The sequence below is a fragment of the Marmota monax genome, unplaced genomic scaffold (genome assembly GCF_021218885.2).
Source record: "Marmota monax isolate L192 unplaced genomic scaffold, Marmota_monax_Labrador192_F-V1.1 WCK01_AAM20220418_F8-fsc00011, whole genome shotgun sequence".
Classification (NCBI taxonomy): domain Eukaryota; kingdom Metazoa; phylum Chordata; class Mammalia; order Rodentia; family Sciuridae; genus Marmota; species Marmota monax.
The window spans coordinates 9,746,026-9,763,829 of NW_026693082.1; the positions used below are offsets into that span (position 1 = coordinate 9,746,026).

General features: G+C 32.2%; 1 protein-coding gene across 7 annotated transcripts in view; it reads left to right on the forward strand.

Annotated features, from left to right (window-relative positions):
• Nbea (neurobeachin) overlaps window positions 1–17,804 on the forward strand; it is a 651,894-nt gene that overhangs the window by 77,593 nt on the left and 556,497 nt on the right. For 4 of the 7 annotated variants that reach the window (XM_058582531.1, XM_058582532.1, XM_058582533.1 and 1 more), the window contains exons 3-6: window positions 1,363–1,511; window positions 1,754–1,849; window positions 6,384–6,505; window positions 7,384–7,510. In XM_058582531.1, the coding sequence (XP_058438514.1) occupies window positions 1,363–1,511; window positions 1,754–1,849; window positions 6,384–6,505; window positions 7,384–7,510 (494 nt within the window). The remainder of the gene's footprint in view (window positions 1–1,362; window positions 1,512–1,753; window positions 1,850–6,383; window positions 6,506–7,383; window positions 7,511–17,804) is intronic. The other 3 variants (XM_046454120.2, XM_046454127.2, XM_046454125.2) reach the window with 1 other exon arrangement.

A 17,804-nucleotide genomic window follows, 5' to 3' on the forward strand; every position in this document is an offset into this window, starting at 1 on the left:
AAATGCAATTAAACATTTAAATAAATTGATAATAGAATCTCACAATTGGTAGTATCTTTAAAAAATCTTGTTATCCAGAAAAGAATACTTGCTAAAATAGAGTTAAACTAAGCTGCTTAATTGTGTTTCATGTACAGTACATAAGGAATTTAAAATTTTTGTAACTAAGTTTAAATTTAATAGATTTCTTTCTGGGTCATGCATCATATGTATTGCAAAGTGGTTTTTTTTTTTAAGTATTTGTATATAAATCTTTAAGATTTAAGAAATCTTCACTGATGGCTGCCATTATAGCTAATTGCTTAAAACTAAGGCATGTCACCCTAGGGTTTTTAAAGTACTTGATTTTAATCTAGAATTCTTTCTTAGACACATGAATGATTTATATGAACTAGCACTTCCATACATATTTGTTATTTAAATGATGAAACATTTTGTTTCATTAAAAGATTTTTCTCAAAAATGACATACTCATTATCACAGTTTTTATAGAAATTGCTTCTTGTGGTGTTAAGTAAGAATCAGTTAATTATGGATGAAAATAAACATGAGATTCCTATTTGGAAATATATGGGTATCATAATATTTCAAATTCTAGTTATTAATCTTACATATTTAATTATATACATCTTTGAAATACTAGTAATAATGTACAAAACTTTGAAATACTAATAATAATGTACAAAGAAAGTAATCAGAGTCAAGAGACAATTTTTTCTCATTATTTTGTGAGCTGATGTGTCTGTTATATGAACATGAATACTCACATTGGAATATGATTATTACTGTTTAAATCAGAGTTTCATTTATAGATTAGTGGATAAGAGTGAGGGTTCTGCACCCATATTATCTGAGTTTGAATCCTGATCTACAACTTGCTAGCTATCTATTATTGGGCAATATGATTAAGTTGTCTTTTACATAATTTGCACATTTTTAAGTGGAAATATTTTTTGGTACCTACCTCATAGGCTTGTGATGTTAATGAGAATAAACCACTTGGAGTAATACCTATATAGAGCAAGCACTCAAACTTACTAATAGCCCAAGGAATATTTCAAGAACATATTTTATTAAAAAATAGATAATTCTGAAAGAAAAAATGGTCAGCCTTCAATTTTTTATTTGAACCTTTAATAACCAATTTGCAATGTTAAATCTTTGTACCTTTGTATATTTTTAATGCCTTTTCTTGCATATGGCATATATATATATATATATATATATATATATATATATATATGTATATGCATATGCAAATTCTTAATTAGAAGGGCTATTCATGAGGACATTTAGTTATGTTAGATGTATATGTGACAGTTGATGAATTCTGATGTTTCAAAAAAGTATATTACTTGACAGATGGCAGCCTACGACTAGAGTTCAGAATAACTTTATTTTCCTTTGAAGATCTTCTAGTTGATATGTTGGGGGTTCTTGCCAGCTACAGCATCACTGTCAAGGAGTTGAAGCTTTTATTCAGCATGCTTCGAGGAGAAAGTGGAATCTGGGTAAGCTGTGGTCAGAGGGAAAAGTATTTAATAACAGCCCATTAATACTTAATGTTCAACAATTTGTCCCTAGAGAGCTGCATATTTGAATTTATAATGGAACTTATTTTCATTGTAAACAGTTTAGTAAATAAGGCTAATTTTCTCTCCAGTTAGAAAACAGTTTAGTGACTGAAGTGGTATTTTAGGTATTACTACTAAATTTGCACAATGATATTTTTCTTGTTTTGTTCTTTTCTTAGCCAAGACATGCAGTAAAATTATTGTCAGTTCTTAATCAGATGCCACAAAGACATGGTCCTGATACTTTTTTCAATTTCCCTGGTTGTAGTGCTGCGGTAAGTTTTCATTACATACATGTATTTTTATGTTATTTTTAGGGCAACTAGCCCATCAGTTGCTGTCTTTCCATGGGCATATGTTTCCTTCTCTCTTGGTTAAATGCCTGAATGAAATTGCTATGTTTTATGGTAAATGTACATTTACCTTCATGAGAAACTGTCAAAATAATTTCCCATAGGTGGAAAATTTTGTATTTCCATCAGCAGTATGAGAGTCCCAGTTCATTTTGTAACCTGGACATTTTTAGTCTTTTTATTTTGAGAAATTAAGTAGTTATGTAATGGTAGTTTATTGTGGTGTTTATATTTCTCTCATATCTTATAATGTTAAGGTGTTTTTAGTGTGTTTATTATTTCTCATTCTTTTGTCTTTTTTTTTCAAATCTGTTCATTAAAAAAATTGGTTTTTGTCTTATTTTCTTAAGAGTTCATTATAAATTTGAGGTGTAAGTATCTATTAGATAACATATTTGTCAAATATTGTCTTCTAATCTTTGGCTTGTCTTTTTATTAACATTTCTGTTCAGCTACAAAAGATTTGGTTTTGATGGATGTCCAGTTAAAATTTTCTTTCTTTTATGGAATGTGGTTTTGTATCCTAAGAAATCAGTCTAAATGAAGTACACAACATTTTTATTATGCTTTCTTCTAGAAGTTTAATGGTTTTATCTCTTATATTCAGTTCTGTGGTCCCTATTGTATTATTTTTATATGTTGTAAGACAAGGTTACAGAATAAATTTTGTTTGCATATCTATTTGTTGCATAACCATTTGGTGAACATATGATCCTTTTCACTTTGAATTACTTGACACCTTTGTTGAAAATTAGTTGACCATATTTAGGTTGATCTATTTCTGAACTCTCTAGTTTGTTCCTTTTGTCCTTTATTTGCATCCTATGCCAATGACACACTGTCTTTTATTATTGTAAATGTATAGTTACCGTTCTTAAAATTAGGTAGTATAAATATAACTTTGTTCTTTACTTTAATATAGCTTTAGCTATTTCACAATGTTGGCATTTCTACCTATATTATTGAATAAACTTGTTGAATTTTGTTAAAAATCCTGCTGTGATTTTGTTTGTTTAAGTGAACACGACAATTTGGAGAGAATAGAATGGTTATCTTAACGTTATTGAATCAGTTCCCGAGCAGATCCTGAACACAGCATATTTTCCTTTATTTATTTTGTTTTATAGTATGTTTTAATAGTTTTCATCATATATCTCCAAAGGTAGCCTATGTTCATTTTTTCCTTTTTTATTTTAGTTTTACCTTAAGGCCTGGTAGACCCAAGGTGATTTATTGGGGATAAGGGATTGCATGAGTATGTGGAGTAATGGGGAAAAGGGAAAGCTTTTGGATACTCCGGTGACTGTCCTGTAACTAGCCACTTTTGTTGATATAAAAGTACTGTTGTGAAAGTGGTATGTTATGCTTTTCTTGGCAAGGGTTCAAAACCACAAATCTAAACCTGTATCAGTGTGTTTCTAGGAGTTAAGAAGAAATTAATGTATTCATTAGATGATTGTACAATTTCATCAATTTATCTTACTATTCAGTGTTCTCAGTATTTTGCCTATTCACCTTGGTATTTTGATGCAACAATATTTTAGAGAAACTGTTTTAGAGAAACTTATAGAGGTGTTAATCAGTGAAAAACTTGTCAAGAAAATGAAGCATTTTTCTAGCAAACAATAATGAATTTCATTTATTTTATTTTTATTTTTTATTTTTATGTGATGCTGGAGATTGAACCCAGTGCTTCACGCATGCTAGTCAAGTGCTCTACCACTGAGCCACAACCCTGGCCCTAATAAGCTTCATTTTATTAGCAAACACAACAATAAATGAAATAGTTTGTTTTTCAGAAAGTAAGAAGGTTATATTTTTGACAATAAAGCTATCTGAGACAATTGCTTAAGAGTTAATACCTGAAAGGACATTTTTTTTTGGGGGGACATTTTATTCATTTGTAGAGTTTGACTTTTATTTGAAATTACTTGTATGTTTTTGTGTGTATGTGTGTACATGTGTGCCTGTATGTGTACATGTGTTTTTACAAAGCACAATATATACATTGGCTACTTTGAGATTATTTAATAGCCAATTATTAAGTATTTTTTCCTATCCATATCTTAAGTCATAACATTGGGAATGTAGACATATTGAATGCTAATGGATAGATTAAAAAAAACTTGCTGTAATAAGGAGATGTAAGTGATAGAGTATATTTAGATACTCAGAATTATGAGAGCACAATGATAAGAGAATGATAGCTGGGGTTAAGTCCAGGCAAAACTTCACAGAGGAGTGGCATATTAGCATGATATTGAGGGATAGTTGGAATTTTGTAGGGAGAAGAATTTTGGATAGAAGCAACATCATGTCTGAAAAGGAGAGCTGTAAAAGAATTGGTAGAATAGTTATTATATTTAGGTATACTTTGAAATGTGAGGTGAGGTAATAGAAGATAATCAAATTGAAATGGTTTGAAAAGTTAAACAATTCTTTCTGTTGGAGTTCAAAAGATTCTCAGCTTCTCTTCTCAGCAGTGGGGTTGTCTGAAGCACAATGCTCCACCTCCCAGATTGCTGGAGTGAGAGAGGTAAATCCAGTAGGTGGAATTCCTGCAGGGTAGGTAGAATTCCTGGAGGTAGCCTTTAGTTTAGGTAGGCTCCAGGCTCTTCACTGAATGCCAACTGGTCTGGAGATTTAAAATCGGTGCACCTCCAGGGCCCAGTAATTGCAGGGCCACCCTAGAAGACTGTACTCCATGCATCTCTCCTGGGTTCCACTTGTGTGGTGGGTGACCCAGTTCTTAGCCTCCTACATCATCTGCGGACCCCACATTTCCTGGTCTTGGGTTCAGTCTCCAAACAATCTTTCCTGCCCCTACCTTTCCAAGTTCCCAGCCAGATATGGTTCTCCCAGCTGGTCCTGCAAGTGGCTGGATTGGGGGGAGCATGGAGGTGGGTGGGTTTCCATGACTAGTTGTTCCCTGTGTAAACCTCCCTCCATATTTGATTTTCTCCTGGTCACTTAAGCACACTGTATTGTACAGTGTGTGTTTACTGAGCCTGTGTTTTGTGCCAGACTTGAGTTTGCCAGGAATTGGCTCCCTCAGTTGCCTGCCCCAGTGCTGGGCTGTAAAATGGTTCCTTCCTTTGTCCTCCCCTCACCACCTGGAGAGATGGTGGCTTCTTTCCTGCACAAAGTTATTGTGCAGTCTACATTTCAGTTTAGTTGGGCAATGTTCCTGATATCTAAGTATTCCATACCTAGACTCACCTGGGACCTCCAAAAAATGTGGGTTCCATTAATTCCCTTATCCCTCCACTTTGCTTGCGGAAGGACCGAAATGGCTGGTACTTCTGGCCTGTCTGGGGCAGCGCCTGTGCTGCTGGGGATTTCTTCCTTATTTTATTAGATCCAACCTCCTGAACTGCTTTGAATGTTCAGTTTTAAATTCCAGTGAAGTTCCCACCCCAGCCCAGCTGCCCGTTTTTGGTCACCCACCTCTCTAAGAACTGCCTCTCTTCTTTCTTGGTTTCATGCCATGAAGCAGCCAGGAAGTCAACCTCCTCTATTCTGCCATCTTGAAGTCTTCCTTGAAATAGTTTGTTGGAGCCATAGTATATGAAGAATCTTTTATAACCTGAAGACATTTTGAACTATTCTGTATACATAGGATTTTTATTGTGGGAACCACTTTTGTATTTTAGAAAGACCATTATTAGCAATATGAAGAATGTGTTGGGAAGACATCAATTATGAAATTATAATGGGTATCTTTTATATGAAGGAATTTGATATCCTCTAGGAAAATAAATAAATCTACCTATAGGTTTCTTGACAGTTAAGTCAAGTGATTGATTACTTCCTCATTTATTCCTTAGAATGTCTGAATTTTATTTCACTGCTGTTATAAACTGAGACTTCCATTATTTTGTTTTTATTTATGAGTGGATCTGAATTCTTCTGTGGTCATAAGTTTCATTGGTTAAGTTTCTGAATAATCTCATGGTTTTCCCTCCTTTGTTTTAGTATTGTGAACATTTTGAGGACTATCACTAATACTTGTGTAACTTTAATACACAGATTATTAATTTCATTAATAATTCTCAAGCACAGTTGTTTTAGACTACAAAGATTAAATCTCTTTTAGACAAAAGAAATATAACTGAAATCTAGCCTAAACCATAAAAAATTGGAAGTTCTGAGACATATGTAGAAAAAGCTGTATATTATTGAAACTAGAGAATGAGTTTTGAAATATAGCCTGAAACTCCATATGTAATCTGGATCTGAAACTTCAATCACTATGTATTTGAAAACATAATGCTTTAACATTCAACACAGTACATATAGATTATTTAAGTAAAATGTTTCTATTTTCTATAGTTCATAACTTTTTGATATTTATCCCTTCATCATTTTTTAAATCTGTAAGGTCAGACTTGACTTTAGTGATCTTACATTTCCTTTAACTGACACTTTTATCTTTTTTTTTTTAATTGCCTTATAGGCAATTGCATTGCCTCCTATTGCAAAGTGGCCTTATCAGAATGGCTTCACCCTAAACACTTGGTTTCGTATGGATCCGTTAAATAACATTAATGTTGATAAGGATAAACCTTATCTTTATTGGTAAGTAATATGTTTAATTTTAGGACTTGTGTCTTTAAGTAAATGTATAATGTGATAACTGTATAATGTGGTAACTGTATAATGTGGCATCAAGACTACCTATTAGATAATTATATATATCTTAAAACAGCTAAATATTTTTTTTTCTTCATTTTACTATTGATTCTAGGTTGACCTTTCTTGCTCTTCCCTTCCTCCCCAATTACTGCATAAGAGTCAAGGATTGCTGACCTTCCCTGTCTAGTTATCTTCAATATAGATTACTTGTGGAGTACCTTCCTCTTTGATTTGATCTAGGAGAGAAAAAATAACACCCACAGATTTCATTCACTTTGCCTTTTCACTTATTTTTGTTCTGTGAGCATAATTAACATATGCATTGAAAAATAATGATTAAAATTTTTGACAATTACATTTTTCTTATTTTGAATAAATATACACTCTTTTGTTTAATCAACCACATTATTTTCAAAGTTGGCTCTGTTTTCATTTGTAAGCTGTTTTCACAGATGTAGCAGAGTTAGAGAGCAAGTTGTTATTGAAAACATGAACTGTGTATTAATGTTTTGTGTTTGCTAATTGAAGATGGTATTAATAGTAGATGAATTCTTTTTGGTAGATTTGTTCAATATTGGTTTTTTTGTAAGTATCTGTGGTATTTTAAATTAGTTTTTTATTTTACAGTTTGAATTCTTTATCTTTTAGTTATAAACCTTTTATGTTTTAGTCTTTTTTTTTGGTACATCTTAAACTCTTGCTCTATATTGAATAAGGTTTATTTTTAGTATAAAATAATAATATTTAATAGGCATCACTTATATGGTTACATATGTTTCTTTTAATCAGATGTTATTATATAATTCTCATATTCCTTATAGTTTTCGTACTAGCAAAGGAGTCGGTTATTCTGCTCATTTTGTTGGCAACTGTTTAATAGTCACATCATTGAAGTCCAAAGGAAAAGGTTTTCAGCACTGTGTGAAGTATGATTTTCAACCACGGAAGGTAGGTAAAAACAAATATTTCTGTTCATAGTCGCGTAATTCACCATTCACATTGTCTTAAAACCTGTGATGACTTCTGTAGTCTTCTCCTTCATGAGTTTTCCTGTGATTCTTAATGTTTTTCTCTTATTCTTGTCTGCATTTTCTTTTTACTTTAATGGTTTAGTTCTGTTTTCTACAAGATCAGTCCTTTGACCTGATAGAGTCTGATCTTTTATGTCATTGTTTCAGTAAGTACTACTGTTTACCATATGTCATGTACTTTTATAGGAACTTGGGACATGACACTGAACAAAATAGAAAACATCTCTACTTACATGGTGCTTATATTTCATTGGAAATTTTTATTCAATTTCATAATAGTCCTTGCTCTTTCTCTTATCTTCAGAGCTCTATTTTTATATTTTCATCTATTGCCAGATGTTGCCATCTGGGATGTCTTTCTGCATTCTGGACCTTAGAATATATGATACTGAATTTCCCATCTCCAGTCCCATAGCCCTTCATGTTTCAAAGTCCTCTAATTAAGACCTCTTCATAATAATGGAATTTGAGTCAGTTTTGTTCATTGTACTATGTCAATTTTCAAGTCCTACTTATGTCTCTGAAATTTATCTCCTTTAAAAATTTCTTTACTTGGCTGCTTAAATCCTTCCTGTTGTGCTCTCTTCATGAAAGATGATTTGTCTCTTCCCCTTCCAAACTCTTCTACATACTAATATATGATTTATCTTCCTGATCATATTTCACTGACCAAACTAACTTTTTATATTTTACTAACTTCCAATAGATTAAAAATTTAACTTAGTGCTTTATAATTTGTATATTTTGTTTGATTTTTTAACCTTTTCAATTCTGTATTTAATATCTGACATGAACTGCATTCATATACACCCTTCCCCATATCTATAGGTTTTCAAATCCAGCATCATTGCTATTGCTGTATTCTATTTCATGTAAAAATATTGCCAGAGAAGTCCTCCCTAGATTATCTTGTTCCCAGATATAATTAATTTCTTTCAGAGTATTTTACTTCAGCATCTCTTATGGCAATTATTTTGTTTAAATTTTTATTATTCATAGATGTGTACATTATTTAGTGACTGTTGAGACCCAGATCTTTGTTGGATTCATCTTTGTATTCCCTCAAATGCCCGACAGAAAGCATTATACTTCTATAATCTCAGTGACTCAGGAGGCAGAGGCAGGAGGATTGCAAGTTCAATGCCAGTCTCAACAATTTAACAAGGCCCTAAGCAATAGAGCAAGACCTTGTCTCAAAATAAAAAGGAAAAAGGGCTGGAGATATTGCTTAGTGGTTCAGTGCCCCTGGGTTAAATTCCTGATTTTTCTCTCTCTCTCTCTCTCTCTCACACACACACACACAGAAACACAGACATACAAATACACACACAAAAAGCATTAAAAAAGCATTAAGCTCATTTGCTTTCGAAAGGAGTAAGTTACATTTATGTGGACAGCTAACTTATACTGAATAGTTTATTTACCAGTATAAGGTTAAAAGAGTGTTACTCCTAATAATAAAGTTAAAGAGAGAGCCTGGGCCTTGTTATAGTTAATGCTTTTTTGTTAGATAATAAGAAGAAAGGTAGAGCAATAAAGACCAAATAATTTAGATTGTTGCTGTCTGATACCCATTTAAAATGTAAAGTTTACTAGCCTTTTTTGCTTCTGGTAAAATAATGTATAATGCAAAAATAAATAAGTTAATTTTCAGTGTTTTATGCAAAGAAAGAAAAGAGTTTTTTTTTTTCTTTTTGAGAAAGTGGTTTATACCGGATTAATGAAAATATAATTACTTAGTTGCCAAGACTGTTCCTAAAGTTTTGGCATATATTATTATAATTTATTCAAGCTATATTTAATAATATTATAGTAACCAGTAAGTTTTATATATATATGTGTGTGTATATATATATATATGTATATTTAAATTATACAGTATCATTTTATTCCTTTTGCATCTATTAAAATGATAGTAAAGTGTTTTTATAATTATTCAGAGATTTTTCAAAGGCAAATTTTATTTGTGAAATTTGTATTACTTTGATTATTGTTCAGAAGAACTGTGTTTGAAGAATATTTGAAGAAATGTTATTCTGAGTTATAAATCTTTCTTGTTTTCCTTTCCATCTTCCTCCTCTTTTCCATATGTTTTTTCTTTCCTTTACCTTTCCTTCTCTTTTTTCATCTTTCCTTATTCTCTCCCATTCTACTTCTCCCTTTTCTTATCCTTTCTGATTATTCCTTTAGATTAATTATAGAATCAGATTTTAGAGCACAGATTCAGACTTCAGATGTGTGTGTGTGTGTGTGTGTGTGTACATACATACATGTGCACCTCTGCACACACTCCTGTTTGTTTATGCTGTTGATTCACAAATTATTCTTTTTAAAATAGAAGTTAGGGCTCATTTGATAATGCAGAGAGACCTTTTTCTTAGGAGATATTTATCGTTTAGTTTTGAATCTTTCCTAAGATTGAAGGTTTTGTTAATTTCTATTTGAATAATCATGGCTTTAAGAAAGAGGAAGGTTGTGCTTCTTTTAATGTTCTGGCCCATGAAATATATCTTTATTTCATATATGTCCTATAGAATAATGGAGACTAAATCAAAATACATTTTGAAAACTACTGTAAAGCTGAAAGATGAAAAGAGAAAAAAAAGGAGAAATATGCCACAATAATAATTAGATTTATAAGATATAATTCATTCATCATTAGTTGGATTTTTCTAGAGGTATATTCCTACCTAATTACTAGACTGCATCTTTGTAGTCAGAGTAACCATCTGAAAGTCCAAACAAGGATAGAAGCATAGAAGTTCCCATTCCTATACGTTTAAGGACCAGTCCCCCTTGTAAGTTCAGGGTTTCTTCTTGGGTATATGACAGTGAGATTGTCAAACTTTTGCTCACATGAATACTGCCTTATCCTTAAAGTATAAAACCATAATAGAGCCATACAATGATCCATACATAGTGGGGGGAATTTCTTTCTTTCTGTTTTGTTTGGTTTCTGTCATCCCATGAATGCTTTGCTACGCAATAATATTATTTTGGATGATATTTTCAAAAAACTTTATATGATGCTAATAAAAATCTTGGTTTTATATTTACAGGATTATAACAGTTGTTTTTGTTAAAGAATATCAAGTTAGTAATCATTCATTTATATATACTTGTAAAATAGTATAAAAAGCAATGAGTATGAATAAATAGATTTCTTCGTTAGAATTGTAGGGTTCATTTTGGGAAGAAGGGATTCAAATCTCAATTGTTATCTTATAAATCCCATTGCCTCTCTTCCAGAAATTCTGAATTATTTTAATTGAGCTGAGACCCAGATAGAGGTTATGAAGGGCACCAAAATTATTTGAATATCATTAGAACTTTTTAGAGATACAGATTCTTCAAATTACAATTTTCATGTTAGGAATGTGTTTTTAATAAAAGTTATGGATGATTGTTCTCATCAGAAAACTTTAGGAAAAAGTGGTTTAAATAGTATATATAAGACATTAGTTAAAACATAAATGGTCACTTATCAATGAGAAACAACTTAATCTCTTTACTCTCATTTTTAAAAACTTTCCTTATGAAAACCATGTATCTATTTGTGATAGTTCTCTTTAGATACAATGATTCTAAGGGGCCTCGGTAGGAATGGGGTCAGGGAATGATATGGATTCAAAAAAACCTTAAAATGGTGAAGATTCGACTTCTTCCTTTCCTGTTTGTATTTGTATTATTTTCCTGTCTTGCCTGATTTCTCTGGCTAAAATTTCAAGTACTATATTAACTGGGAGTGGTGAGAGTGGAGTATCCTTGTCTAGGTCTTGATTTTAGAGGAAGTACTCTCCATTTTTCCTTATTTAGTATGGATGTTAGCTCTGAGTTTGTTGTATATGTTCTTTATAATGTTGAAGTAAGTTTCTTTTATCCCCTGTTTCTTCATTGTTTTAATCATGAATGGGTGCTGAATTTTGTGGAAGGAGTTTTCTGTGTCTCCTGGAATGATCATATGATTTTTGTCCTTAATTCTGTTTTTGTGATGTATTACATTTGTTTATGCATATGTTGAGCCATGAATCAACTTGATTTTGGTGTATGGTCATTTTAATGTCTTCTTGAATTTTATTTGTTAACATTTTATTGAGAATTTTTGCATCTATGTTCCTTAAGGATATTGCTTTGTAGTTTTCTTTCCTTGAATTGTCTTATCAGGTTTTGGTATCAAGGTGATACATGTTAGATAAAATGAGTTTGGAAGTGTTTACCCTCTTTGAATTTTATAAAATAATTTGAGGAGTCTGAGCATTATTTTTTGTTTAAAGATCTGAGAAAATTCAGCTACCAGTTATTTTTGTCCCTGGCTTTTCTTATTGGGAGGCTTTTTATTACTTCTTTAATCGCATTGCTTGTTATTGCTCTGTTTAAGTTTTGTATATCCTCTGGTTTCATTTTAGTAGGTCATATGTGTCTAGAAATGTATCCATTACATCTAGATTTTCCAACTTAGTGGAATATAAATTTTCAAAGCATTTCCTAATGATCATCTGGATTTTAGTTTTATCTGTTACTTTTAAAAATATGTTTATTTTTTAGTTGTAGTTGGACACAATACTTTTATTTATGTATTTTTATGTGGTGCTGAGGATCAAATCCAGGGTCTGGCAAGTGCTAGGTGAGCGTGCTACCACTGAGCCCCAGCCCCTTTTCTGATTTTTTTTTTTTAAAGGTAGTCATTACTGCTGAAAACTTTCCTCTTAGACCTGGCCTCATTGTGTCCCAGAGATTCTGAGGTATTGTATCTGTATTCTCCTTTAATTCTAAGAAATTTTAAATTTCGCCTGTGACCCCATTCATCATTCAGAAGTGTGTGGTTCAAACCCCATGTGTTTGTATAGTTTTTCTGGCTATTGATCTTTAATTTTATTCTATTAAGATCTGATAAGATACAGGGAATTATTTTATATTATTATTATTGTTATTATTATACTTGCTAAGACTTGATTTCAGACTTAAATATGATCTATTTTGGACAAAGTTCTATGTGCAGCTTAGAAGAAAATGAATTCAGCAGTTATTGGGTGAAATATTCTATAGATATTTGTTATATTTGTTTCATTTATAGTATTTTTTAGGTATTAAGTGTCTTACTGATTTTATGTCCAGATGACCTGTCTACTGGTGAGATAGGTATGTTGAAATCACCCAATATTATTGTTTTGAGTTCTGTCTGAGCCTTTATTTTGAGAACCACCCAACCCAATTCCTCCTCCTTCTCTTCTTCCTCCTCCTTCTTCTTTGTTTGTTTGTATGTAAATAGGTGCACTCACATTTGGGACATAAATATTACTATGTCTTTTTGTTTGTTTCCTTTACGTATACGATGACCTTTATCTCTTTTGATTAATGTAGCTTGAAGTCTGCTTTGTTACATGTAAGAGTAGTTACTCCTACTTATACTTGGGCTCTATTTTCATGGAATATCGTTTTCCATCCTTTCACTTTCAGTCCTTGAATGTTTTTGCCTAAGACATGTCTCTTTTAAACAACATATATTTGGATTTTGTTTTCTAATCCAATCTGCCAGTCTCTTGTCTTTTAGTTGGAGAATTGAGACCATTTACTTTTATTATGAATATAGATATTTAGTATTTACTGATTTTTATTTGTTTCTAATAGTTAACTGGTACTGATTCTCACTTGTGTAAGTACTCTTCTTATGAGATATATCCTTTTCTAAGTTGTGCTGTTTGCTTTTAACTTCTTCTGTATGTAGAATTTTTTAAAGTATTTTCTCCAATGCTGCTTAATAGTCATTAATTAGTTTAAATGTATTTTATTAGCTTATTATAATGAATGTTATTATGTTTTTATTTCTGCTTTGATTTTATAAGGATAGCTTTGGTGCATATAGTAATCTTGGTTGACATTTATTTTCTTTGATGTCTCAAAACGTATTGTTCTAAGCTTTCCTGGATTTTTTAGGGTTTCTGTTGAGAAAGCAGATTTTATGTTCATTGGTTTACCTCTAGATGTGACCTGATGGTTTTCTCTTGGGGATATTAGTATTCTATCTTCGTTCTGTATATTTGGCATTTTAATTATAATGTGCCATGGAGAAGTTCTTTTTTGATATTTCCTGTTTGGGGTTCTAAGTGCCCTCTGTATTTGGAGGTCCATCTCATTCACAAGGTGTGGAAAAATTTTTGCTGTCATCTCTTTGAAAAGGTTTATTAATGACATTAGCCTGTGTCTCTATTCCTTTAAGGAGTCTAATGATTCTTAAGTTCAGCTTCCAAATATTGTCCTAGATTTCTTTAATATTCTTATCATAGTTTCTGTTTGTTTTTTAAATATATTACCTGAATTTGAAAGCTGACTCTCTTATCTTAAAGCTCTGAGTTCCATCTTCTACTTGTTCTAATCTGTTGTTAAGATCTTCCACTGAATTTTAAATTTCATTTATTGAGCTTTTCATTTCCAATATTTCTGTTTTAGTTCTTTTTCAGAATATCTGCCTCTTAACTGAAAGGCTTTCACATTGTATATTTCTCCCTCAGATACTTCCTGAGATCTTCTTTTGATTTATTTATTATTTTTACAATTAACTTTTTGAATTTTTGGTCAAGGAATTCATCTACTTCAGTCACTATCTGTGGGTTTAGCTATTGAGGGTTATAAACTTTTAGAGGCCTTTTGCTGCACTGTTTCCTTGTGTTTTCAGAGGTTCTTTATTTGCACATCTGTTGTCTTCTTATTTATGTGGGTATCCTTTAGTGAGTAGTTATCTCTTTATAATAAGCTGTGGGCTGTGAGTGTTTCTCAGCTTTAGTGTATCCAGTCAACATAATCTAAGTCTTTAACCACCAGTAAGAATTTGAGAGGAGATAGTGCCAGTAACAGTAGTAATTTAAGAGGAAACCAACAATGGATTTTTCAGCTAGGTAAGGCTACAGTCAAACCATAGAACTGATACTTACTAATTAGGTGGATATGGGACAAATAGTCAACCTCTATGAATGACAGCTGCTTCATTAGTAATTAACAGTTTATAATAGCAAGGACACTTTTAGAGTCTTTGTAAGACAACTTTAGGAAACAAGTGTTAACTGAATGTGGTATCTGTCTCAGACTAGAACATTCAACAAATCCTTTTATCTTCACTCGTCACTTGTTAATGGGCAATTTCTTTTAATCTATAAATTTATACCTTTTTAATGAGTCATCTTTAGAACTTTCGTTTACTATTAAAGAAAACAGTAAAAAATATATTTAATCAACAGCAGAAATATAAAATATTAAAAGTTAAAAAAAGAGGAAACCATATATCAACATATGCTATAAAAGTCATTACTAATGTTCTCTACAACCCTGTTAAAGAGAAAACAATAATGCTGAAAAGATTAAAAATTGATGATAGTGGACTAAATTGAATTGCAAAATGGGATAGAAATAAATACAATAGAAATGAAGGAAGAATAAAAGGCCCAGGAGGGAAGGAAGACAGAATCAGGAGAGAAAAAAGGATGAAAGAAAGGGGAAAGAAAGGGAAATGAGAAAGAAGATAGGATGTATAGAGAGAGGGTTCAGTTAATTGATGAATAATTAAAATTACATAGAACTCTGAAAAAGAACCAAATGAGTGAAGAGTCTTAAGAATCAGTTAATACAATAACAGTCATAAAACTATTTTTTTTCGTTCTTCTTGCTGAGTGTTTTAGAATGGAGACATTTCTTTCCAGTTGTTTTGGTAGAATTTTCCTACTGTGAGGAAGTTTATATGACACAAACATTGTACTGTTTATTCTCAGCTCTGACTGGAAATAAACAGACTTGTTAGGGATGTCTGAATGCTGAGCTCTGTCCCCTTCTTGCCTGACAGCTTCTCTTTGGGAGTATTGTCTGTTTCTGAGCAGACCTGCCCCTCAAAATGGCTTTGTTAATGTGACCAGGGGTAGGAGTGTTAAGTCTGGCAGGGCTGTTGGCCAGCCCTCCTGCCCGTGCAGCCTGTAGATTTATCTGGATTGTGTCACACCACTCATTCATAGAACCTTAGTCTGTGTCCTGGGGGTAGGTGTGTGACATAGCAGTATCTTCTCCAGACACTTCTGGGTATGAGGTGGTGGCATAGGTCTTGCAGTAGGTTATCTTGGGTCATGCTTTCCAGGTTCCACCTTTTCAGCCATGCTCCTTTTCAGACTGATGATTTCAATTGAAAGTGCCCTTTGCTTTTCTCTGCTTTACAGTTCCATAGATTGGGCACTGCAGCATCTGTCACAGTTTTTCTGTGTTACTGGTCTCCTGTTCAGGAAGTCTAAAGTCTTTTAAGGTGTTGCTGCTTCTCCATTTTCACTATCTGCTCTGAAGAGTGCAGGGACTGTCTTGTGCGCTGGCTGTACTTGCTGTGTCTGATCTTATTTTCTGTTGATATTGATAATTTATTGGATAGCCATAACTGTTTATCTTAAATTCTGTGGGAGAACTTCTTTTGGCTCCTTGAAAAGGAGCTTCCTCTCCTCAAGTGAGCTATTGTGCACATGGTGCTGTCATAGTCTATTCCTCTTATTCTGTATGTATTCTAGAAACCAATATTTTTGGTTTTGCCCTAATTGGTAGCTCTCTGATTTTTCCACTGGAGTTTTCTCACAGCCTTCGTACCTCAATATGCTGCTGTAGAACTGCTGGTTTAAATCCGTCTGGATGTACTGCTACAATTCCTCTGATCCACCATTTTCCCTGTCTCCATCTACGTTAGACTTTTGCTTTCTCAGCTGACTGCTTGCTAGCTGTATGACTTATAAAACTGATGTAAACCATTAGTTGATATTACCTAATTTGTAGAAAGTTTGTTACTATTGGAATTTGTATAGATAATCATGTTTTATTGTTCTTATCTTAAAGAAAGTTATGTACCTTTGAGTTCTCAATATGAATGAATAAACATTTTTGTTCCTAGTTGTGTCCTCCTTAGATACATCTGTTAGATGGTAATAATTAGTGGGTCTCATACTAAAAGTTGACCTCATATAAATACACAATGTCAAAATGCACACATAGTCTTCTAGTTTTTCTGATTTTCTTTAATTGAAAAATATAAAGTCAAAAGCTGGGCTCTTTTGAAGCATTGGAAACTCAATGTGTGTCCATTTTCTGTAGAGTACATGTTTCAAGGAAAAAAGGCAGAAAAATCGATTTTAAAAAAATACTGTGGGCATAACTGAGATAAATTAATTCATTTATGAATGAGTCTTTTCATTTATTAATTTATTTTATCTTATCATACATCATTGTTACAACCAAAAGCAAACTATTTTTTTAACTCCAAAGCCAACAATCTTTATTAAATATTTTAATAGTGCTACTGCCTTTCTCAGTGAAATATTGGAAACCTTTATAGACTCCCTTTTTTCATATCAGTGCTTCTGATCAGTCTATTATTTTATCCCCCCTCCTTTGTCTTCATTCAGGCTTTTAAGAGTTCTTACCTAAAGCTTTTCAGTGGTTTTCAGGTTTATGTTTATCCATACTTTGCCTAACTATTCCACTTCAGCATTGCTGCCACCTAAACTATGGTCATCACCATAGTGATTTTCATTTTGCTGATCAAAATTCTTTAGTTGTATCACATTATGCAAAAACCCAAAAGCCCAGATTTCTAAAGGTATTCTGTAAATCTGTTTACTATCTGATCCTTATCTATTTGTTACAACTTTGACCAGGTCATATCAAAATTGACACTTAAAATGGTTTTTGTTGACATTAGTAACAGAAAATAAGAACTCAAGAGGAATTCATTTATTGATTTATAATGACTATTCACACATTATTAAGTTAAAAATATGTAATAATTAGTGGATTTAGTACACATAAGTTATAGAATTTAAATATCTTGAATCTTATTACAGATGCTGAAGTAATTCCTTGGATGTGTCTTTCTGACCATGTAATTCATAGTAGAATCTTAGGTTATTCTTTCTCAGTTTATGCTGTTCTTTCCTTTGTGTACTGCATGTAGTGATTTGTAATTATTTGTTTATTTGCCTCTTGCACATCCATTTGACTAGATCATAAATTATAGGATAACTAGGCTTATGGTCAGAACTGGGCATCTGAAACGCCTGGCATAATGTAAATGTAATTAAATGAAGAAATGAGTAACAAAAATATACTTGTATTTCTGCATTTTTTAAATCATGGTATAGTGAAAGAGGACTATCAGTATAGGGAGCAAGGTGTTCTAGCTCTTTCTTCATTATAGATTT